The 24,397-nt window shown below is 37.0% G+C and overlaps 1 protein-coding gene across 4 annotated transcripts in view; it reads right to left on the bottom strand.

Moving 5' to 3' along the window:
• The window catches only part of FRMD6 (FERM domain containing 6), a 73,917-nt gene that overhangs the window by 26,170 nt on the left and 23,350 nt on the right, over nucleotides 1-24,397 (bottom strand). For 2 of the 4 annotated variants that reach the window (XM_061182545.1, XM_061182548.1), the window contains exons 2-3: nucleotides 6,213-6,457; nucleotides 471-561 (exon numbers count right to left, since the gene is read on the bottom strand). In XM_061182545.1, coding sequence (XP_061038528.1) covers nucleotides 471-561; nucleotides 6,213-6,311 — 190 coding nt within the window. In that variant the 5' untranslated portion in view covers nucleotides 6,312-6,457. Of the gene's footprint in view, nucleotides 1-470; nucleotides 562-6,212; nucleotides 6,458-9,849; nucleotides 9,923-24,397 lie in introns of those variants that run through there. The other 2 variants (XM_061182546.1, XM_061182547.1) reach the window with 2 other exon arrangements.

The following is a 24,397-nucleotide window of genomic DNA, read 5'->3' as shown; positions in this document are numbered from 1 at the left end:
GATCACTTTGTTATACTATATATTCAACAGTAAGAGAACCTGAATAGAGGAAAGTCAGTTTTTATTATGTCTAAATGTCTTTTAATGTTAAAAATTATAAAACAAATTAAATTACAAAAACATCCAATTTCCTACTAGCGCCAGCTGCTCCCTGAGTGCAAAGAAACAAAAATCAAGCTTAGTTCATTAAAACATAAAAGAGCAAACACATAAAACCCAGACTCCTAAAGAGGAACCAGTTTTTAAGTTCAAACCATAATAAATTCATGACCTAAAATTCTAAACTTGTAAGAAATACAGAACAGTACTCATATTAAAATATGAGTACTAGATTAAAAATCATGATCAGTTTATGGGTATTTTGACAATCATAATTACAAAACAATATGCTCAATTTAAGTTACAGCTATAAAATGTCATTTCCTCAGGGACAGCTGGCTAACTCCATCAGAGACGGGATTGAGACTTACTTTGTATAACACTGAGTCCAAAGAGGTGACAGTCCTTTAGCCTGAGTAGGTCACACACCTGGACCAGCAACTGGTGACACAGAATTTTAACCTATAGGAAAAAAGACAAAGACAAACACACATTTAAGATAACAATTCAGCCAAGTCCAGACAGTGAGCCACAATCAGGCAATGTAATGCATCCTAAATACATGCCTTGAAGGGAGAAGCTGACACTAGCAAAATAACAGTTGGTTTATGGAAATCACTTTAATCTGCAGCTGTGTTTCAATAATGATGATCATAATTCAAATTTCTACAACCTGGTAATAAAGTACCACTGCAATCTTGTACAAGACTCATAAATCTTAGGATACATGGACAAGGCCCTACTCTATAGCCATGGTGCATGATAAATATGTTATTTCAGAAGGAACCCCAAGTAGCCTAATCAGATTATCAAAATTATTAATTTGGCAAGTATCTTTACAAGGAAAGTTTTCCTCTTGATGGTCTAAACAAAATGCTCACATACTGCACAATAAGTGAATACCTAGCTTTTACTTACTTTAATAATAACTTTTATTGACACATCTTGTAAGTACCTAAACCAGGTTCTTTTTCTGAGTCCTAGTATAATTTAAACATAATAATACCATATTAATTTGGAACTCTGGGGTTAAGTTATTCTGAAAAGTCACATGTTGAACGATAACAGTCTTTAAAAGATACAGTTCTAATGACTTTTCAAATGTTTAATCAAGTGTTTTGGGAGACAGGAATTCTAATGAGTCTGCCTTGTTGAATTCAGAACCACTAAAGCTTATTAGTATTAGGATTGACACTAAGAGACCACATGGGTCAATTTCTTCATCTGATAGAAGTAGAAAAGAAAACCCAGACAGCTTGCAGTCATGTAGCTAGTAGTGGCAGAGGCAGCAACTCACACCTTTGCTCATTTGTGTATTACAATATTTTTGTATGTGTATATTAATAAAATATGTGCAACATGACAGTTTATCATTCTAGGTACATATATTATGTGGCATTTCCCCTCGTATTTGTAATATTAACTTGCAACTTCTTTCTTCAACAATGATGACAGTTACAGTTTTAATGATTACAAATCCTAAATTAGTTAACTCTGAATTAATGACTTCTTATCATACCTTAATGTGTAACTCAGACTCAGAAAATAAAAACATGTTGAGCTCTCTTGACAACTGAAAGCCAAACAATTCAAAATGGTGACAATGTCAACTGGAGTAAGAAAAATAGGTTTACAGCTCTTTTCCACATTCACTATTAAATGGCAAATAATCTGAAGCACCTTATCCACTAGAAAGTGCAAAAAGTATTTATGTAAGGCCAGAGAGTACCACTTAGGCTGTTTTATAAGTTACAGGAACTCAGTGAAGCTGGGACAGTGTCTTATTTTATATTCAGGATATACAGCAGGCACTCAGTAAATGTCTGATGAACAAAAGCTAGGGATCTGATTTTCCTGTGGGCTCCTCACCTTCCTTCTGTTCCATGACTACAGACTACTCTCTGACCCACTGAGCAGATCATTTAGTAATGTGCCACGTAAGAATTTAGGGAAAATGTATCAACACAAATCCACCAACACCACTGGGGGAATACATTTGCCAATAGGAAATCAGTATCATCTTCGTTCACTAAAAAGACTTTGGATTTGAGTTCTATATTACTGTAATTCCACTTTACAAATAAGCTTAAATAAAGAAAATGATAAAGTAATGGAAAAAGTGTCTAATGTTAAATAAAATTGAAGTAGATACTACAAAATTTGAGACTTCAGATGTCATACAGTCTAGGATTTCTTTAATCTTTAGTTTTGACTGTATTTTAAAATGTCATGGGACTTCCCTGGTGGCGCAGTGGTTAAGAATCCGCCTGCCAATGCAGGGGACATGGGCTCGAGCCCTGGTCCGGGAAGATCCCACATGCCGCAGAGCAACTAAGCCCGTATGCCACAACTACTGAGCCTACGCTCTAGAGGCCGTGAGCCACAACTACTGAGCCCACGTGCCACAACTACTGAAGCCCGCATGCCTAGAGCCCGTGCTCCACAGCAAGAGTAGCCCCCACTCGATGCAACTAGAAAAAGCCTGCACACAGCAACGAAGACCTAACGCAGCCAAAAATAAATAAATTAATTAATTAATTAATTTAAAAAAATAAAATAAAATAAAAAAATAAAATGTCATATACAAAGCACTCTGGGTAAAACGTGATAAAACGTTAAAAGAAAAATTCCAAACCATACGGTGTATGCAAAATGAACTATGTTGTAACTTTGTGTAACTGCTGTTCAAATAATGCTGTGCATTTCCTCCACACATCCTATATAATTATTATTGTTCTGCTAGTTTAAATCAAGTATTTGGAGCCTAACTGATAAAGCTCTTTAACAACTATTAAGGAAATAACAATGTTCTTGTTTAAAAACTGTAATTAAGTAAGGCTGTGGCTCTGAAGTCTTACCTGCTGTGAAAACAAGCTTGAGTGTTTTGCATTTGCATACTATGAGTCTTTAAGGCTACATTTTAGCTGATTGTGAAATTTTTCAAGTTCTTTAATCTTCAGGAGCAATGGGAACTTTAAAAAATGCCATAGAGTATGAGGTATTAAGAATAAGAATGAAAGCATTATCTAAAAATATACTCTATATGGAACTTTCTAATAAAAACAGCATTTGAGTATCGATGTCAATGGTTTGTTATTGAGCAAGAATGTTTAAAATATGCTCCAGAAAAAGAACTGTTCACTTTCGTCTCAGTGAAGAGGTGTAACCTCTTACCCATAATTTATATCACTCAAAAATTTTGTGGCTCCTACATTTACCATCATTTGATTTCCAAAAATTTCCAAGTTCCCATATTTATTATCTGATGATTAAAATCATTTAGAACAGTCCCTATTAGTTCAACTCATGGAGAATTAAAAATGACCAAAACACTAAATTTACCCCACATGCAGAAAGGCAACATTCTATCAACTACATTTGTCAGGGAACAAACTTTCTTTGTTTAAAAAAATGTTTAGAAATGATTTAAAAAATGAGACCATTAATGAAATAGTTTTTGTTACAGTTAATTTGTTCTACCACAACTCTACAAATATCAGCTGCTATTTTCCAAAGACAAAACTAACACTTTGTAGAACACGACAGGCCTTTGGCAGCCCTGAGTTGGCTTTCTAGCAAGGAGGGGCCTCCATACTACTTAACCCAGTCCCTCCTCCTCCCTCCTTTGGTCCAACAGCTTGCTTGCTAATGAGGAGTCGGGACATGGAAGGGCCATCTAGGGACCCTGGAATAAGAACAGGTCTACATGGGATTCAGACTCCACAGCTGAGTTTCATTAACAGTGAGCACACAGCTCAAAGAAATGAAAACAAGTGCTACTCTATTAAGTGCTCATTCACTGAGCAATTCCCAGGTACCAGGCACTGCAATAAGCATTTATGCATGTTATGTCTTTATATCCTCACAATGTCCCTGTGAGAAGAGTATCTCCACTTTATAGAAGAGAAAACCGAAGCAAAAAAACTAACTTGCCCAAGGTTGCAGAGTAAATTGTGAAGCACAGATTTCCACCTACATCCCCGCGTCCTACCCTAGACTTACTAGATCAGCATCTCCAAGGATTGGAGTCCAATAGTCTGCGTATTTAACAAGCTCTCCAGGTAATTCTGATGGACATCAAGTTGTAAAATCACTGATCTACAGGAACGAATGGACTGGCTATCTGCCAGTCTGTTCTCTGTAATTATCTTCCTCAGCTAAGATTTTAGTACAAATTAATTTCTTCGAATATTATAGTCAGCTCCTAGTATTCCTCATGAAGTCAGATTAGTCTTCCTTCTAACTTACCTGAGGTCAGTAAGGTTTTGTCCCATATCCTGTATATGTGTATACAAACACATGAACACATGTATACACGTTCCACCAGGTGAAAAGACAGAAATGGAACGGAGAGAAGTTTCTTAAGTGCTTATGCTTATATTTATGTATATTTTTAAAATGTAATTGATATCTTTTTTATATAACTGTATAAAAGAACTCAAACAGCATATTCATGTATACATGTAAATTACACTTTGATATATTCTGACAGTGCCCATACTGACAAAGAGAGATAATGTTGCCAAAAATAACAGCCTATCACTTCACAAAACCAAAACAACTTCAGGTACGCTGAGCAGAACTGTAGCTAATCAATAGAAATTCTGCCTAACAGACTGATAAAGTTCATTCAACAGGCAGGTTTGATGCTCAGACAATTCCTGTGAGCAAAAACAAGGTTACACTAGTAAATCAAGACACTGTGGTGAATGACAGAATAAAACCAAAATAATTATGGTAATAAGCAGAACCTTTTCCTATTTAAACTTTTAATGGAGCTATTTAAATGTCATACACCTTCATTATAACATTTAGAAATATTCTTTTATACAGCAATTGGGTTAAAAATATAGTCGCATATAGCAAAGAAAACTAATTCAAGGCATGCACTAAGGCAATTTTTTCCTTAATTCCATCAGAATACAATCAGTGAAAGAAAGAATATGAAAGTTGATAATAGGGAGAGGGGTTGAAAAATGCTAGGCATGATTGTGGTTACATAAAACTGTTTGGCAGTCTCTACCAAAGCTAAACATATGTTTACTTCATGATTCACAATCCACTGTCGGGTATAAGCTCAGAAATGTATACATATGTGCATATACATAAAATGTTCCAAATAGTTTCATTTGTAACAGCCCCAAACTTAAAATAACCCAATATCCATCAATAATAGTTGGAAAAGAAACTGGGCATATTCATACAATGAAATATTATACAATAATGAAAAAGGAATTATTGTCACATGTGATAGAATGGATGACTTTCACAGGCCAAATGTTGAGTACATAAAATATACCCAGATATAAAAGTGAGCATATCACATAATTTTAGCTGCATGAAGTTCAGAAACAAGAAAAGTACTCCATGGTGATAGAGGTGGGAATAGTTACCCTTGGGTGGAGATTACTGACTAGGAGGGATCACAAAAGATCTTTCTGGGGTACTAGAAATCTACTATATCTCAAGCTGGATGATGGTTACATGGATGTATACATTTGTAAAAATTCACTGAGCTGCTCACTTAAGATTCCTATACTTTGCTGTAAGTAAATTATAAGCCAACTTTAAAAGTAAAAAATAAAAAAAAGTATCATATTCCTCAATGTCCAGGTTAACTAAAAGAGTTAACTCTGACTCATGAACCATAAGCAACAGTTTAGTACTCAAATACACAGCCTATTCTTGAAATTGGCTAGACTTAGGCTACAGGTTACTATTAAAACAATGATCAAGCGCATGTTAAAAAGCTAGCAATTGTGTATTACCATTTCACGTGTGTAGGTTGACAACTCAAAAGTATTTAAAAAGCAAACTCAGATATCCATAAAAATTATATTTCAATAAGGGTTTAAAAATAGCAAAGTGTTCATTTTTCTATAATATAATAACCAAAATTCTCTTATTTTACCAGACAAGAGGATGCTGAAAGCAGCTGAACTTAAGCCATAATTCAAAGTTTATACCTGTGTAGACCACTTTACTACCCCAATTCTCCCACATTATTAATGGTCTCATTCTGTAATGATTTCATCCTTAGCCAACTCATAATTTGAATGTGGTCACTGGTGGGAAACCATCATTTAAACATTTCTAAAGTGGGATCTACTCACATTTATGATGATGTTCAGAGATTCATCGTTGGGAAGGAAAATACACACACTCCGGCGGTCTTGCATGACTCTGTTGTTATGGAAGTTCAATTTGTTCATTGTGTTGTGGGCTCTCTAGGGATCAGGGCTGGGCTCCGAGTCCTCGGCAATTCCTCTGGTTCCGAGCACTCCAAAGCCAAACTCTGCTCCTCATCACACGCCCTACAGAACAAGCATCATGACGTTCGACTACGTGGGTTTCATAGCTGTAACAAAAGCCCAAAAGGCGGCTGTGAATAAAGGCGGTAAGGCTGGTGAGGAGAGAGACGAGGAGAGAGACGAGGAGAGGAGCAGCAGCACGGCTAGTCTTGTTGGCGCAGGTACAGCACGTCTCACAGTGAGGGCTCCCTCGCTTAATCAATGAGAATGCACAGAAACGTACTCTGTGCTTTGCCCGCTATCAAGTGTTTTAAAACTTTCAGAGACTTCCCTGGGGGTCCAGTGGTAAAGAATCCGCCTTCCAATGCAGGGGATGCGGGTTCAATCCCTGGTCAGGGAACTAAGGTCTCATATGCCGCAGGGCAACTAAGCTCGCGCGCCACAACTACTGAACTCACACGCCTCAACGAGAGAGCCCGCGTACCTCAAACTACAGAGCCCACGCACCCTGGAGCCGGCGTGCCTCAACTACAGAGCCCATGCACCCTGGAGCCGGCGTGCCACAGCTAGAAAGAGAAAACCTGCAGGACACAACTAGAGAGAAGGCTGAGCGCCATAATGAAAGACCCCAAATGTCTCAATGAAGATCCCGTGTGCTGCAACTAAGACCCAACGCAACCAAAAATAAGGAAAATAAATAAATAAAATAACTATTAAAAAAAAAACCTTTCATTCACAGTCATGAATTAAACATAAACCCTCTACATTTAAGGCAGTACTGTGTACTACAGGGCTCACAGAAGCAGAAGCCTGCCTTTGAGAAGTTTCCAGTCTCACATGGGAGAAAATGAAGGGTTCTGGAATAAACAAACAAAATGACAAAATTGCAACAACAAAATTTATCAATCTCTTTCTTTTTTTCTTCCATTACAATCAAACTCAAATAAATGTCCTGGCTATTACATTATTTTCCTTCTTCAACCACTGAGGTCTGGCTTCCACTTCCTTCTCTTCATCAGCATGGCTTTGCTACAGGAAGCCAGTGATCTCTAGACCATCAAGAGAATCCATAGGATTCATTTTGATTGATCTCTCTATGTACAACACTTACTGAGGTTGTTAAGCCCTCCTTCCAACTTTTTTCTTCCTGAGTTTTTATGGTGCTGCTCTCTCTTCTGATTCTCTAACCTGACAATGCAAACTTAATTTTTCTATATGTTATTTCACCAACCAGTTAATACACAGAAATAACATGACTGTATAAACTATATTTGTATACCGTGGATTTTGGATACCTCTCATATGTAATCAGTTTATTAAACCATGTCATTTTATTTTTTAACTTCTCTCAGATTTTCAGTGTATACAATTTTGTTTGCAAGTAATGAAGACGTTATCGCCAATTTTCAATAATCACACTTTTATTTGTTTCATGTCTCATTGCATTGGCAAGACCTTGAAGAATAATTTTAAAACAATGGTGGGTATTTCCTATTTTTAATGAATGTGTCTAGTGTTTCATATATTATTGCTAATATAACACGATTCAACCAAGGTATGTTAAGACTGTTTGTCTGTCAAACCATTAGTAATTATTTATATTGTTCCTTTCCAGCTACATTTGTAGGATATGTAAGAATTTTCAGGCAGAAAGTATAACCATACAGTTTTAATAGAAGAGCTATTATCACTGCTGACATAAATCAAAGCATACATGAGGCTTATTTGCTTAAGGTTCAATGTCCATCTGTTATCAGCAGGAAGACGGGACAGAATATATTCTTAGATGGCACCATGAGTAAATATAAACTAGTATTTCTTTTTAAAGTATGAATGAAATACCATCCACAAGGGAGCTACTCAAACTAAGTAAAAACATATACAGTAAGTATTTCCTTATTAGGAAGGTGACCAAAAGCCCCTTAGGAGTATTCTGCTTTTCTTAAAGCATAATAGCAATTGTTTCACATTAGGTTGTAGCCAGTACATCACCCTACAGGGTCACCAGAGGTCAGTGCTATAGTTCTCTCCAGCATGGGATGGTTAGCCCACGTGTTCTATGACCACAAACTAACTGCACTCCAAATCCAATCGTCCATCTGCAGAACGCACACTTTTAGTTTAACAGTTCTGACGCACCAATTGGAGGACCAGTGTCGGCTGCATCAGAATCACCTAGGTGTTTGTAATAAATACAGAATCCTGAGCACAGTGACATTGCTACTGACTCATAATCTCCAGGGTCAGGGCCCAGGAATCTTAATCTTTTAAAAAAGCTCCCCAAGTATTTCTGATATGCAGTCACATATGGAAACAACACTTTAGCTAACAGAAAGAAGTTGCTGAGCAGAGGGTTGGATATAACACCTTCATAGAAGACACTGGGAAAATATCTTGAGGTACAGAATTAGGGATAAGCAACATATGTGAAATATAGCACACATCATCACTATAACTAAAAAAAAAAAAGTCCTCAACATTTTCAAAGGTATGAATTCCTAAATCAGGTCAAATTTGTGTACTCAGAATGTTTTCCTTAAAAATGTAACTAGGTGAGGAAACAGGATATCCTGTATACCCTCTCTTAGCAATTCAGAAAGCACTGAAGGCTCTGAGAAGTCCTATGGGCAACTTCTTAAATTTAACTTAATAATTCTCAAACTTACTTGGGCTCAGAATATTTCCCCCCTCCCCACAAGAAAAATCTATTAAGGTCCTGTAGAATAATATTCTCAGGCATACCACCTGAGAAATACAGTTCTGAAACAATTTCATTGTCAAATATTATATTTCATGGCAAAATTTTTCCCTATGAATTGATATATTCCAACATTTAGGCCTCTTCTCTGACATTAAAATCTTTTCAAGAAATTATAAGCTATGATTAAATGTAACTTGTTTAAATTCAAACCCTTAAATGATATTAATCTCAGTATAATTATTCAAACCTATACTTCAAATTGAGTTACTCATATAATTTTCCATTTCTAATTAAACTAATTAAAGGGGGATAATTCTACTGACCTAATTTCTAGAATTTACAAAATAAACTAGGGGAAAATATCTTCTGAGTTTTGGGATGTTTCCAGAGCCTCATTAAAATAATTTTAAAATTTCATGGATATGACTTTTATTTACTAGTTTGTTTATGGTTCAGATAGTGCAGTATTAAAAAAAAAAGACTAGAAGAGGATTATTGAAGAAAATTTAATAAAAGCAGAGTGTTTAAGAAGCAGTGCTGCTTCATTGCTGCTTTTTCTGCTTTGAGGATAGCAAACTAGAAAAGCCCTGAAAGAGAGATAGTATTAAGATTTTACTTTACCCAGGCCTGCATTAAAGCTGATTAAAAGGTTCCACTGAAATAGCAAAATACCCATATCTCTAATGTGCTTCAGTATAAGATTTAATCTTAAGTTGGAGAGTCCTGGGGGAAAGAATTCGACTAAATTTAAACCAATTTTAATCGTAGAATTTAGCCTCTGAGCCATTGGCTACTTACTCTGTATCCTAAGCTAAATCCCAACTCAGTCCCAGGAGGGCACGTTTCCTACTCCAGGGCAGCCCTTGTCTGTTCAGTCATCTTGGGATAGATTATCTATGAAGAACAAACCATGTTATAGTACCATATTTCCCAGACAACAACAAAACAGCTTAAATACTGATCAAACCCCATCCTGCCATCTTTACAAACACCCAACTTACAAATAAAATGTTAAGCTATAAGATTTCCCCACTTGAATTTTAAACCCACATTATTGTAAATTCCTTACTTCCTGATAAGCCCCATTGGTTACAAAGTTACTTCATTTCTTTTAAGAATCAGGAAGCTACCATCTAGTATGGACATTCAATATTGATTTTCATTTTTTAGAAATTATTGGATGTAGCCTTTAAAACTGGGTCACCCTGGAATAAAAGTATGGGCTTTAGTTCATTATAATGTATCAATGCTGGTTCAATACAAATGTTCCACACTCATGTAAGAGGTTAACAACAGGGAAAGTGGGTACCTGTGGGGTATAGAGGAACTCTGTGCTATCTTTGTAACTCCTGTATATCTAAACGTATTCTAAAGTTAAAAAGTTTATTAAAAAAAAACCCTAGGTCACCAGAAACTTCCTACCCATACAACATGTATAGTCTCACTTTGAATGGAGGCAAAGGAGGATTCTCAATTCTGAGATTGTCGCCCTAAAAAAAGTGAACAGGTGGTTAATTTGATAAGAAAATTACTATAATGCAAGCATGGCTAATAGGCATATTTCAACAGTCAATAAGGTATCTCTATTACCTAACAAAAACAAGGCAAACATTATCTTGAAAAACTGGATTGCAGAGAGCCCTATCTTTTAATTTAATCACTACACATTAATGAAACTCAAGTTACACACACAGCACTGTAGTATTTACTTGGTGAAAAGCAGAACACAAAAGCAATAGAAGATGTGCCCCTATACCCATGAATTCACCATCTAGTTAGGGATATAACAGGGCCAAGACGCTTAAGATGATGACATTGTCCCTGCTTCCCAAGAGCACACAGACTTCAATGGGCATTTCTTATGAAAAGACATAATAGATGACAGCATTAGGTATATGAATACTGTAGCTAAGATCATTTTGGAAAAAAAGGACATGGTCTTTTAATGAATGGTATCCTTAAAGTGATACCAAAATGCCTTTGGTAAAATTAGTTGGCTTGTTGTTGTTGTTCACTTATTCATTCATTCATTCAGCATATATGCATTAAACACCTACTATGTGTCACGTGTTGTTGTAAGTGCTGAGTACACAGCAATGAACAAAACAAATATTCCACTCTAATGGAGACAGACAATATAACGTAGATGGTGACATGTACTATGAAGAAAAATAAACCCAGAGTAGGTGAGAGAGTTGATGAAGATAATGTGGTAGTGTGGACTGCTATTTCATACACGGTAACCAGGGGAAGCATCTCTGACAAGTTGATGTTTTAGCAGATACCAGAACTAAGAGAGGGGATGTAATTTATTCCCTCCCTCCCTTCCTCCTTTCCTTCCTTATTTCCTTTCATCCATCCATCCATCCCAGGGAAGAGTTTTCCAAGTAGAGGGACAGTAAATGCCAAGGCTCACTTACTCTTCAGAAAAGGTAAAATAATAGCACTAATTATAGCTAACATTTACTTACTATGTGCCAAGTGCTGATGTTTAGTACTTATGGTATATTAAAGAAAACTGAAAACTCTTTGCCATGCTTCCCATGGAGAGGCGGGATCTGTTTCCCCTTCTCTTGAATCTGAGCTGGCCCTGGACTAGTTCATGCTCCGTTAAAGTTCTGCCTCATGGATGACTCACTAACTTGTAGTTGTTATTTTTCTTGTCTATCTCCTCTATTCAGATCTTCTTAGAGCAGGGTCACTAGCTATGTGTGTATGTGTGTGTGAGAGTGTGTGTGTGTATTTTAATCTCCAATGGCAGGAACATAGTACATGCTCATTAAAAGTGGGTTGTTTGGCTTACTACACACATGTCCTTGGACAAGGAAGATTATACAGCAGGGTTTCTTAACCTTGGCACTATTGACATTATGGGGCCAAATACTCATTGTAGTGAGGGGCTGTCCTGTGCATTACAGGATGTTCAGCAGCATCTCTAGTCTCTACTCACTAAATGTAGGGAGAATCCCCCCACCCCCCAGTTGTGACAACACAAAATATCACCAGACATTGCCAAATGTCAACTTGTGGGCAAAATCACCCACTGTTGAGAACCAATTGTTGAGAACAAGTTTCCTTATTGAGTCACTATGGGCTACTTTTACCATCCAGCTATTTTTTAGGTAGTAGTATAATTCTTACCAAATAAACATTTTCCAACTAAAGGTTGGAACTAAGTTTGCAACTTAGTTTGCAACTAAGTTCCAAACTCAGAAATCTGGATTGAACCTTGAAGTCAAATTTTTCAACATCTTGAATGTCTAATGGCCTCTAGCTTCAGAACCACTTTGAAGTTTAGCCTTCTTGAAACTTCAATTTTTAATGGAGTATATTGCCAAACTTCTCATGTAAGTAGACTTCCATTATTACCAGGTTCTTGTTGCTGGCAAGTCCTATATTTTGATCCCAGTATCTAGAAATATAAAAACTGACCTGGAAACAAGTGATACCTGATTTTCAATTTGTCTGTATGCTCTCTGTATTACGAGAATATTTTCTTTCTTAAGTAAGAGTCATTTGCTTACAAGGGTCATTTTGGATCCACAGAATTATTTTCCTCATATAATTTTAAGAGTAAGTACGGCTTCCCTGGTGGCACAGTGGTTAAAAATCCTCCTGCCAATGCAGGGGACACAGGTTCGATCCCTGGCCCAGGAAAATCCCACATGCCACAGAGCAACTAAGCCCGTGTGTCACAACTACTGAGCCTGCACTCTAGAGCCCGTGAGCCACAACTACTGAGCCCGCGTGCCACAACTACTGAATCCTGCACGCCTAGAGCCCGTGCTCCGTAACAAGAGAAGCCACGACAATGAGAATCCCGCGCGCGCACCACAACGAAGAGTGGCCCCCCACTCGCCGCAACTAGAGAAAGCCCGCACGCAGCAACGAAGACCCAACACAGCCAAAAATTTTAAAAAAATAAATAAATATATTTTTTTTAAAAAGAGTAAGTAAATTGAACATTTTATGGCCTCTTTTGCAGTTACTGTTTTATCTAAAAAAGAAAGTAGCTGACATCTATCAGCTATCTGGAGCCAAACCCTCTGGAAAGAACATCAGACTCTTTTGTTTCTGTCTCTTTCCCACCTCTAACCATTGTTCTAGTAGATAAAGGAGGGACTGAAAAGCTGAATATCACCTCCCAATATGGACAGAATACTGATTAAGAAGATAGACTTAACCTCCCCAATCAGACAAACCTGAATCCTACCTAGATTCTACAGTAAGAGCTGTATGAACTCGGGCAAGGAACCTGATCTGTGAGCCTGACTCTTCATCTGTAAAATACGTACTACTGGCCTACTAGGATTATTGGTCAGATTAAATGAGACAATGGACATAAAGTACTAGATATCAGGTTGTTGGGGGGATGCTCGTTAAAATAACAGTCATGAGTTGCCAGCTCATGAGAAGACACATCTACAACTGATTGACAAAAATACATATCACCTAGAGATCTAGAGTTTAGAGCCAGAGGCAGCATCAGGGCTAAACTTTGGGATGTCTATTTGGGGTGGAGAAGTTAAGTCTACTGTTGGTTGTAAATGGGACAGCTGTATTATATAAGGTGGTAATTCCTCTGAAATTTTACGTATTGAAAAAGACAAAGTATGTATGAGTGTATAGGTTCAAATGTGTGTGCTTGTTGACCAAAGGATGGAATGTAAAAAAACATCTGTTTTCATCTGCTTGGTACCATTTCTCCACTGGGGAGTGTCCCTCTCCCATCCCAGATATTTCTAGTGGAGCTATCAATCACAGTGTATACTCTACTCTGGAAGGGTAGGGATGTGACTCAAGGCTGGCCAAACAGGGTACGTCATCTTCAGTCACAGTGCTTGGTCTAAAGGAAGAACATATAACTCAAGCAAGGCCAGAATTCCTCCATAAAAAAGTATACAAATGGAGAGGGCTTCTCCTCTCTTTGGATTGCTATTTGTGAGAATGATATGAGCCTGGAGCTGCTGGCAATCATCTTTACATGGTAAGAACTTTCGTGAAGAAGGAAGACATCACAGATAAAAGAGAAGCTCAGAAAGCATCCTCGTTACATCATTTGAGCTGCTACAACCAGCTGTGTCTGAAGCCAGAAACTACCCCTAGGAATTTCCATATGTGAGTGAATAAATTATTCATTCTCTTCAGCTAATTCTGCCACTTGCAACTGAATGAGTCTTTCTGAATACAGCCCATCCAAACAAGCTGATATACTGCTTGATACATTCATTCATCAATTCACTGAATGCCTACTATCACTGGCTACCCACATCAATATTTACTTGAAAAAAACATTGCCCTAAGTTTTAAAGCTTTTCTCGATTCTAAAACAAAGGAGAATATTCTCTATGATGAATATTCACCATTAGCAGAGAAGACCTGAGAGGCAGGAAAAAAATCTGAGTAGATGAAAAGTTTAGGTGGTTGAGTTGCTGGTCAGATACCATCATTCTCTAAGATCATTACATACAGCAAGTGATTTATGGGTATAATGCATAAATTCATTCAAGGCAAACAAAGTATACAGGGTAATTAATTCATAACAGTAGTTTTCAGCAACAAGAGAATATCTCATCTGGAATACTAATTTGTGGGTGAATAATCCTCTCTTATTAAAGACCACTATGTGTTTTTACAGAATTGTGCTGAATATGCTTTTATTATGTTTTCCACTTAAAATAAATTACAGTAGCTGCAAAAAAATGCTTTTTCTGCAAACAAAATAGCTAGAAAGCATCGTTGATATATAATTTCGGAATTGGTCAGTTTATAGTATAGTTGTAGCAATTTTGCAAAAATTGGTAAGGGGAAAATCATTAAGCTAATTACCAAATGCAATCTAGTATGGACCATAACCTGACTGTAACATTATTACACTACACACACTATATAAGTAGCTGTGTATGTCACTTGAAATGCAGTTATTATAATATATAGTTATTGTATGACAAGTTTGCAGATATGTAAATATATGTATTTATTTTAAATATGTAAGTATACATACATATTTTTACATAAATAGCATATGTATGTAAATATGTACATAAATATGTACATATAATACAAATGATAACTACACGCGAAATGTAGCTATTGTATCAATGGAAAGTTTAAGTTAGGAAAGAGGCAATATAATGTGCTGCTTAAGCTTGGACTCTGGAGCCTGACTGCTCCGATTTGGATGCCAGCTCTGACACCTGCCACTTGGATGCCCTTGGGCAAGTCTCTTCACTTCCTTGTGTCCGTTTTTCTCACCTCTGAAATGGAATTGTTGGGAAGATTATTAATTGGGTTACTCATTTACTACTAGGTAATGTTACTGACTTCCTATCATGGAAAGCAAGTGGAGGAATTGCTTTTTGGTAATATGTGTTGGTTCTAATCTATCTATTCTGTCATTAATCATACCTTGAGTTTTGCAAGACATAGTATTTTTCTCCTGTTAGTAGCTAATAAATTATTTCATTTTTGTATTTAACCAATGAGATTTGCTGCACATTGAGGCTGGGAATGGAAAGAACCTTCCAATTAAAGTGGACTTGAACTGGTGCCAAGTAATGCTTATCATACTCTAATGAATAAAATTATATGGCTAGTCCTTGGCTATAGACAAGGGAGAATATAAGAAAGATAGGCAAGGAAGCTTTGTATTGCAATAAGGAGAAAAATGAGTGAAATGGATGTACTCATAAGCTGTAGTTAGCATTGTAAATCACTATGACCAACATGACTCTAGTAGGAAGCCTAAAAATGTTCATACCTTTCGACCCAGTAAGCCAACCTTGGGAAATGTATAAGAAGGAAATAATTCAAACAGAGCACCACACTTTTGATCAAATGTACTTAAGGAACCATTATCCATCAGAGTAAAAACTGGAAAAAAAATCTAAATAGTCTAACAACAGCAATGGATTAGTAAATTATTTTATATCAAAAATAACATCAATAATAAAAAACACCATTTACTGAGCACATTCCCCCCAAATCACAAATACCCACTACAGCCAAAAATTACCCTGTTTCACTATATGTTTTTAGAACAGAACTTGCAGGAATAAAGTAAAGAAAGCCTCTAAATCTAAGAGGTAGGGAGAAAAAAAAGAAAGAAAAAGATTGCAAATATTCTGTTAGTCCATGAACAGTCATAAGCCAACTGGCATTTGAGCCCTATAACACTTTGTTAAAGTTTACTACTTTTTGTCTCTCATACCATTTCTAAATTCTGGCCCTTAGAGACCTTATAATCTCTCTGAAAGGCTGAAATTAACAGTAGAAACAATAGAAAGTAATACAATTGTATTTTAAGTTAAATGCTAAACTGTGCGGTAACATAATGGTTGTGGGATTTGAGAAAAGACTGAGACCTGAGTGGAGTGCAGCATTCAGGCCAATTTCATGGAGGGAAAGGAATGACTTGTATGCGGTTGGGAGAAGAAGGAAGAACTGCAAGGGTGGAAAGCGACACAGTTAAGGCCCCGGGAGGGGAGGCAGGAGAGAGGACTGCCCACCCCCCGCCCACTCCATGCCCCAGCAAAGGCCAGATGGATGACATCAGGTCTTGGCGCTCCCCTGCATCTTAAGGCACTTTCTTCAGTACCCTGAGAGGCTTCTGGCTCATTGGGACATCATACAGTGGGTCGTTTTTTTCAAACTTGTGTTCTAAGTTAATGCAACCAATCACCTCCTCTAGCTCTGGCAATGGTTTTGCACACTGTGGTATTCTGACTCCCAGACCTTTGAATTTTCCCCTTCTTTGACATTATTTTCTATGACCATACTCACTTTATTCACTCAATTATAGAGGCAAAGCAAAGGGTAATGATAACGTGATACCTGGGGAAATAAAACCACCACTTTTTTTTTTTAAACGCTTGAGATTAAAAACATATTTCTGCAAAGCACCATTCTGGTATACTCTCCCTAAACAGAACAGTTATAAGCATAATTCTTTTAATCAACAATTACAATGGCTTCCCTCCTGGAGTTCATAAAAGAAGTAATGGGAATCTTTAGAGTTATTTTAAATATTTCAAAAAGTCTAATAAAATTGGCATATGTACCCATGGTGATATCTCAAGGGAAGTTAAAAGAGCATTCACTTAAGTAACTTTAATGTCATTTTTAAGTGCTTATTTTCATAGCACAATTAGTTTTACCTGCCAGATTAAAAAAGTGAAAACAAATGACTTAAATTTATTTTGATAGACAATTTTTCCAAATCTAAAGCCAAGGAAGGTGGGAGAGAAGGATAACAAGTGATCCTCAATGGTTGAAAGGTTGGGATAGACTTAGTTGCTATATATACATTTAAAAAATAACCTTAGTAAGGAAAAGAAAACCCTTCCTTCTGTCTAGTCTATCATTCTAGTGGCTTTCTCCCCTGCCATACCTCCTCATTGTGTTCTCACTTGGATTTCTAAATGTTCTGTCTTTTCTCATTGTTTAAATCTACCACCCCCGCAATGCTGCCAGGGTGACCTCATTAAACTGTACATCCGATCTTGCATATCACACCCCAGCTCACATTCTTCAGGGCTACAGCACCTCCACAGGATAGCATCTGAACTCTGAGGCACAGCAATCTTTCACCATCAGGTCCCCTCCTTCCTCAGTGTGGCCATTCTCCAACTCACGTTTTATATATTAATGAAATTCTTTTCCTTATGGTTCCCTGAACAAGTCTTGCTCTCATATTTCCATGCTTTTGACCATGGTGTTTCCTCTGCCTATAATATCCTCCCTTGCCTATTATTCCACCCACCTCCAAAAGAACAAAAGCAAAGAATCTTCATTCTCCCTGGAAAACTCAAGACACTGGTCTGTGAAGCACGTCTCCACATCAGTAGGCAGCTGAGGGGCGTTTCTCCTGCACTTTTATCACCTTTGTACTTGTTGGCAAGTCTGTCTCCCCAAAGAGCACTGGAACCTCCTCAAGGATAGGCTCTGCCAGCATCTCTATGTTTCTAATGCCTGGAGTAGTACTGGGTCTGTAACAGGCACCCAGTAAGGTATGTTGACTAAATTATTTAGAAAGTCACCAGAAATGTGAATGAATTCCCTAAAAATTAAGATTAAAATTAGGTTCTTTAAGAAGCACTCCCCTCACCCCAGCAATGGGAGTCAGTATTGGTCACAGCTTCCTGAATATTTTCTGTATGTTAATTATAGGTGAAAGAGGGCACCTTTTTTCTTGTCTTTAAATTTAGTGGACAAACGTAATGTCAATACTGTCAACAAAGTACAGTTTTTAGGAAAGTCTCCATGTGTATCAGGTTAAGCCAACTTTCCCCATGTGTATCAGGTTAAGCAAACATATATAAAGATACATTGGTTGGGATGCACTAAGTTGCAAGTACCCAAGATATCCAAATTGAACTTGGACTCTGAAGCCACATTGCCTGGGTTGGACTCTTTGACTATTTACTAGCTGTATGACCTTGGACAAGTCTCTTCACCTCGCTACATCTCAGCTTCCATATCTTTAGAATGGAAATAATAACTGTATCTACTTTAAAGGGAGTTATAAGGCATATGGTAGACACTATATAAGTGTTAACTACTGATAGTTAAACTAGTTAAATGATATAAGGGGAATTTATAAAAATTAAAGTAACTGGAAGCCTAGAAGTAGGATGGGTAAGCCTGTGGCTGGTTTGATGTAGTAGTTTAACATGTCATCCAGGACCAAGTTTCTTCCTGGCACCTTGGAATCACTCCACTTCAGGGCTGGCATCTCTCAGAGTAGCCAAATCAACCAGAATGTAGAGGCAAACAAGAGTACTGATACTCACTCTGACTGGATGTCTTAGGCTACAAGCCCCCTATCGCTGGGCAGGAGCATGGAATAGTTAGATTAGCTGAAGCCTCCCAGGGCCCACCTCCAGAGCTAGAGGTGGGATCAACTTCCCCTGAAGTACATGGACATCAAAACAAAAACATGGGAAGTTGGGAGATGAAGGCAGATGCTAGATAAGCAACCAACAAGAAGAACAAAGGCAATGGTAAAAATTCATAAATTTTAAACCACTGAAACTTCATTTTTTCATAGCCATCTGTATTCAAAAGTCATATCGGTTTAGCAACCAGGGCAAAAATTCCTTTCAACCAAGATGAATTTCTAGCATGACATCGCCAACAAAAAGTGCTGTTCTCAGGGAAAATCCTCCAACTTAGAAGCATCTGCTTCTAATTTCCACAATGAAATCTCTGATTCCTTCATTCATGGGACTTGCATTCAATTCCCTCTGACACAGAACTGCAGCTTTCTAGATAATAATTTTGCTGTGAAATTCTCATTATCTGGTGGTAATATATGGAGCTCTTTAAAGATTGAATTAAGCGTTTGGGAAGCTGCTAGCTTTCTTATAACACTACAAAAGGATTTTACGTGTCATGAAATGGTTCTTAATAACAAGAATGAAATAAACATACAAGCTGGAAATGCAAAAGTCCACTGGCAGTAGAATAGGTAAATAAAGTACGGTACATTAACACAATTCGGCACCGAACATTAATGAACTACAGCTACACATTAACAAGTATGAATTTCAAAAACAGTGTTGAACAAAAAAAGTCAAGTTGCAGAAGACTATACACGCTATGATTCTTTTCTATGAATAACAAGTTCAGAAACGGGCAACCAAACAATGATTCATTTAGGGATACATATATATGCGGTGAGACTATAAAGAAAGGGAAATGAACAATTAACCTCAAAATTGTAATAGTGGTACTGAGGGGCGGGGGAGGCTGAGGTAGGGAATGTCTTCAGGAAAGGGTCAGGGACTTCAAAGGTGCTACAGAAATAGTCTTTTTCTTAAGCTTCGTGGTAAATACAATGGTGTTCTTTTATAACTATCACTGTTTAAAATGCACGTAGACATTCTATGTGTGTATTTCGCAATTCTATTCTAAAATGCACATAGACATTCTATGTGTGTATTTCGCAATTTAGAAAAGTTAAAGTCAGAGGTACTGATGTTAAAATGCTGTGAATAATCACATACTACTGATTAAACTTTAAAAAGATATGTAACAACCAGTTATACAAGGGTTAAGTCACAACCCACGTAGTCACTAACCAACAATGCATCTTGAAAGGAATTCAGGATGAAAAAACAGGATGAGGCATTCTGTGCTTTAGATAAACAAGCTCCTAGATAGTTAGATGCAAATCTCAGGAAGAATTTCAAAGACCCCAGCTTCTTGCATCTTCCCATACATAGAAAAGCACTAGAATCATTAACTTGTGATATCTGTTCTTTGTGATTAGTAGTAATCTTTTACCAAGATGTATGCTTGACTACCTGTATTTCCTAGCCCCAAAATTCATATACATACTGGCTCCTCGCCTACCTCTTCGGAGCAGTTAACTCAGAGCTACTGAGTGGCTGTTTCCTGGGCTATATAGTCCCCAGTGAGAATAAAACTTAACGGAATAAAACTTAAACTCACAACTCTCATGTTGTGTGTTTTCCTTTAAGTCGACAGTGGATTATGCATGGGTTTCTATCTACTACTAAATGAAAAAGTAATGCAATAAAGTACAATCAAATGAAAACCTTACCACTGAATCAGATCTTCAAGATGGTTCAGTCCAAATCCTTAATTTTATAGGTTAAGAAACTGACACTTAGAGAGAATGACTGGGCCAAGATGATACCAGGTAGTTTTAGGCAGCTGGTGTGTTTTCCTTCCAGAATTTTTCTTCTCTAAGTTCTATTCAAAAACTCCCATGCGTAGAAAACAATTTAAACTAGTCTCTTTTCAGAGTTCATATTTCATATATTTAAATAGAAAGTTAAGAAACATGTTAAAATGATTCACTAAAGTAAACATACCCAAATGCTAGTAAAACCTGCCTTTTATCCTAAGAGTTGTAGAATTATATGTAAAAAAAAAAAGTTTATGAAGCCAGAAAAAGACTTTGAAATGCTAAGAATCCAATTTTTACACTTATACATATAAATTATGGGCTGAAATTGTTTTAACCGGACACACCCAAACAAGCAGCATTACCGGGCCACACCCTCACACACGCACACATACTGTGCATGTGTCAAACGTGCAGAATGGTGTGCAGTGAGACTCACAGGGCCAGGCACCCTCTACAGTAAAAGATCAAAAGCACAGTCTACAGACTTCCAAGTAAAAGATTCTTCTGGACATTCTAAAGGGGCTTTATAATGCTACAAAAGTCTTATTTAACATCCCTTTAGGGGTTTGGCTGTGAATATGTAAGTTAGAAACAAAACTGTCACATAAATATAAAAGACGTCTGAAAATACCAATTTAAAAAGTCAGAGAAAAATAATGATTATTTTAATCATTAAAAACCCTCCTTAGAACTCTGATTTACAGTTTGAAAAATCCTTAAGGGAAATGATAAATGTTTGTTTTATATATGGCTTCTTTTTTTTAAACTGAAGTACATATAGTTGATTTACCATTTTGTGATAGTTGCAGGTGTACAGCAAAGCGATTCAGTTATTTTTATATATATATTCTTTTTCAGATTCTTTTCCAGTATAGGTTATTATAAGATATTGAATATACTTCCCGTTGCTATATAGTAAATCCTTGTTGTTTATCCATATTATATATAGTAGTGTGTATCTATTAATCCCAAACTCCTAATTTATCCCTCCCCTTTCCCCTTCGGTAACCATGGTTTCGTTTTCTATGTCTGTGAATCTGTTTCTACTTTGTAAATAAGTTATTTTTACCATTTTTTTTAGATTCCACATATAATTGATATTATATATTTGTCTTTCTCTGTCTGACTTACTTCACTTAGTATGATAATCTCTAGGTCCATCCATGTTGCTGGAAAAGGCATTATCTCATTCTTTTTTATGGCTGAGTAATATTCCATTGTGTGTATGTACGTGTGTGTGTGTGTGTATGTGTATGCCACATCTTCTTTTTCCATTCATCTGTCAGTGGATGCTTATAGGTTGCTTCCATGTCTTGGCTATTGTAAATAGTGCTGCTATGAACATTGGGGTGCATGTATCTTTTTGAATTAGTTTTTGTCTTTTTTAGATATATGTATGACTTCTTTATTATAGCTTTACAAAATATTTATCATTGCTATTGTCATGCAGGGATACATCTCCAACACATTAAAAGACACTCATTCCTGACAAAGCTTTCAGTTACCATTAACCAGAGACTAACAATCTAAACTTTAAAAACATCTTGCCACCCACTTCCACCCCCCCCACCCCACCTCCCCCACCCCATTCCTCTGGGGCATCATCAAATTATTAGCCAATCTACTCTAAGGAGACAGAAGTGGCTTGTGTCATTCTGGAGAAACATGAATCCAAGACTGCTAAGATTGCTATGGGGAACTCCACTGGGAGCCAGGGTTGCGGTCTTAGGTTTTTCCCAAGGGAATCATCAATCAGAAGCTGGCTCTCCTCTACCTGCCATCCAGTGTTGAATTCCCTTAGCTTCTGGAAGACAACTACCATGAATTTTCCAGTTCTATCAAGTGTGAAATCTGATTTTCCAGTGGTACTTACCTATGTGCTAACATTCTATTTCCCATATACTAATACACAGGCCTTATTTCTGGAACTCTTCTCAACTAGGGTTTTGAAATAAGATAAAAACCAAGGTCTACTCAATTATTACCCACATATTCCAAAGGGAATAGAAATAAAAGCCACTTAACAGTGAACCTCTGGGCTCCTTGGTGTGTGAAGTCAACAAAACCCAATAGAGTAAGTCACTAAATAGCCCATTTGACCTACCTGTTCATTGGATTTTCTGGTTCTGTGCTGTGCATTCCCCCTGCATACTGCCAAAAGAGAGCATTCCTTCTTACAGTAATCATCCTCTAATGCTGTGAGGAAGACTTCAAGTCTGGTTTTTAAAGGGTGTGGAGGAAGGAAATCAGAATTACACCTGGCCCTACACTAACAGGGTTAATCCTCCATGAAAAATGGAACCACAGCTCAGCCTTGAAGGTTAGAGTTAAAAACAAACAAGCAAACCAATCAAACAAACAAAAAACAGAAACCACCCTACCTCTGCTCAGGACTGATTTTTTTATATGGCTCTAATCATGCTGGAAAGGCAACTAGTTCTGAGGCTGACCTATAGACTTTTATCCTGGAGAAACCAGATGAGCAGCCTATTCCAAGGTCTCAGCCATCACTCCTGACGGGACAGTTGTGTAAAACCAGTAGCGCATCATTGCCATTTTACTCCCTTAACCCTACCAAAAAAAGGCTATATTTTGCCAACAATTGCCTTGGAATCATCTCATCTTAAATCCAGAGGCAAAACTATTCAAGCGTTCAAAAAGTCATTAGGAGAGGAGTACCTCTTTCCCTTCATGACTTTCTCATTTGGAAGAGTGAATTAAGAAAACATGGTGTTGGTCCTAGTCATGGGCTTTCTAGGGAAAGCTGGATGAGAATTCTTTTTCAGATATAAGATTTGGAAAGTTGTAAGTTGTCTATTGGCTTTGCAACTTCAGTAAAAGTCTCAGTAAATTCAGGAGATAAAATCCTGAAATTCCCTCTAAAGAGTCTTTCGAAAACATCTTCCAATTGAATTAATATGTCTACAATGTGGAAATTATTTGCTCCAAGAGTGTAAGAAGTCATGACAGTTTATGAAAAGCCTACAGCTAATATTATACTTAATGGTGAAAGATTGAATGGTTTTCCCCTAATATTGGAAACAAGGCAAGGATGTCTGCTCTCACTACTCACATTCAAAGTTGGAGGACTTACTAGCTGACTGTCAGCCTTATTATAAAGCATACGAACAGTAATCAAAACAGTATAATATTGGCCTAGAGACGGACATATAGATCAATGGAATAGGACATATAGATCAATGGAATAGGACAAATAGTCCAGAAATTGAGCCATACATAAAAAGTCATTTGATTTTTGACAAAGGCGCCAAGGCAATTCAGTGAGAGAATGAACTCTCAATAAGTGGTGCTGGAATAATTAGATATCCTTGAGGAAAAAAATGACCTCAATGCATATATAAAAATTACTTTGAAAGGATTACAGATCCAAATGTAAAAGCTAAAACTATAAAACTTACAGAAACTTCTAGAAGAAGATCTCTGTGATCTTGGGTTTCTTAGGGCACATAAAACCATGACACATTAAAAAATAAATTGAACTTCTTTATAATTAAAAATTCTGCTCTTTGAAAATCACACAAAAATGACAAGGCAACCCTCAGACTGAGAAAACTATTTTTAAAACACTTCTCTGATTAAAGACTTAAATCCAGAATACATAAGTAGCTCTTATAACTAACAGAAGACAATTCTCTTAAAAATATGGCCGAAAGATTTAAATAGCCACTT

This window comes from Eubalaena glacialis, chromosome 2, assembly GCF_028564815.1.
Source record: "Eubalaena glacialis isolate mEubGla1 chromosome 2, mEubGla1.1.hap2.+ XY, whole genome shotgun sequence".
NCBI classification, from domain to species: Eukaryota; Metazoa; Chordata; class Mammalia; order Artiodactyla; family Balaenidae; genus Eubalaena; species Eubalaena glacialis.
This window is presented reverse-complemented; position numbering and strand designations above follow the sequence as displayed.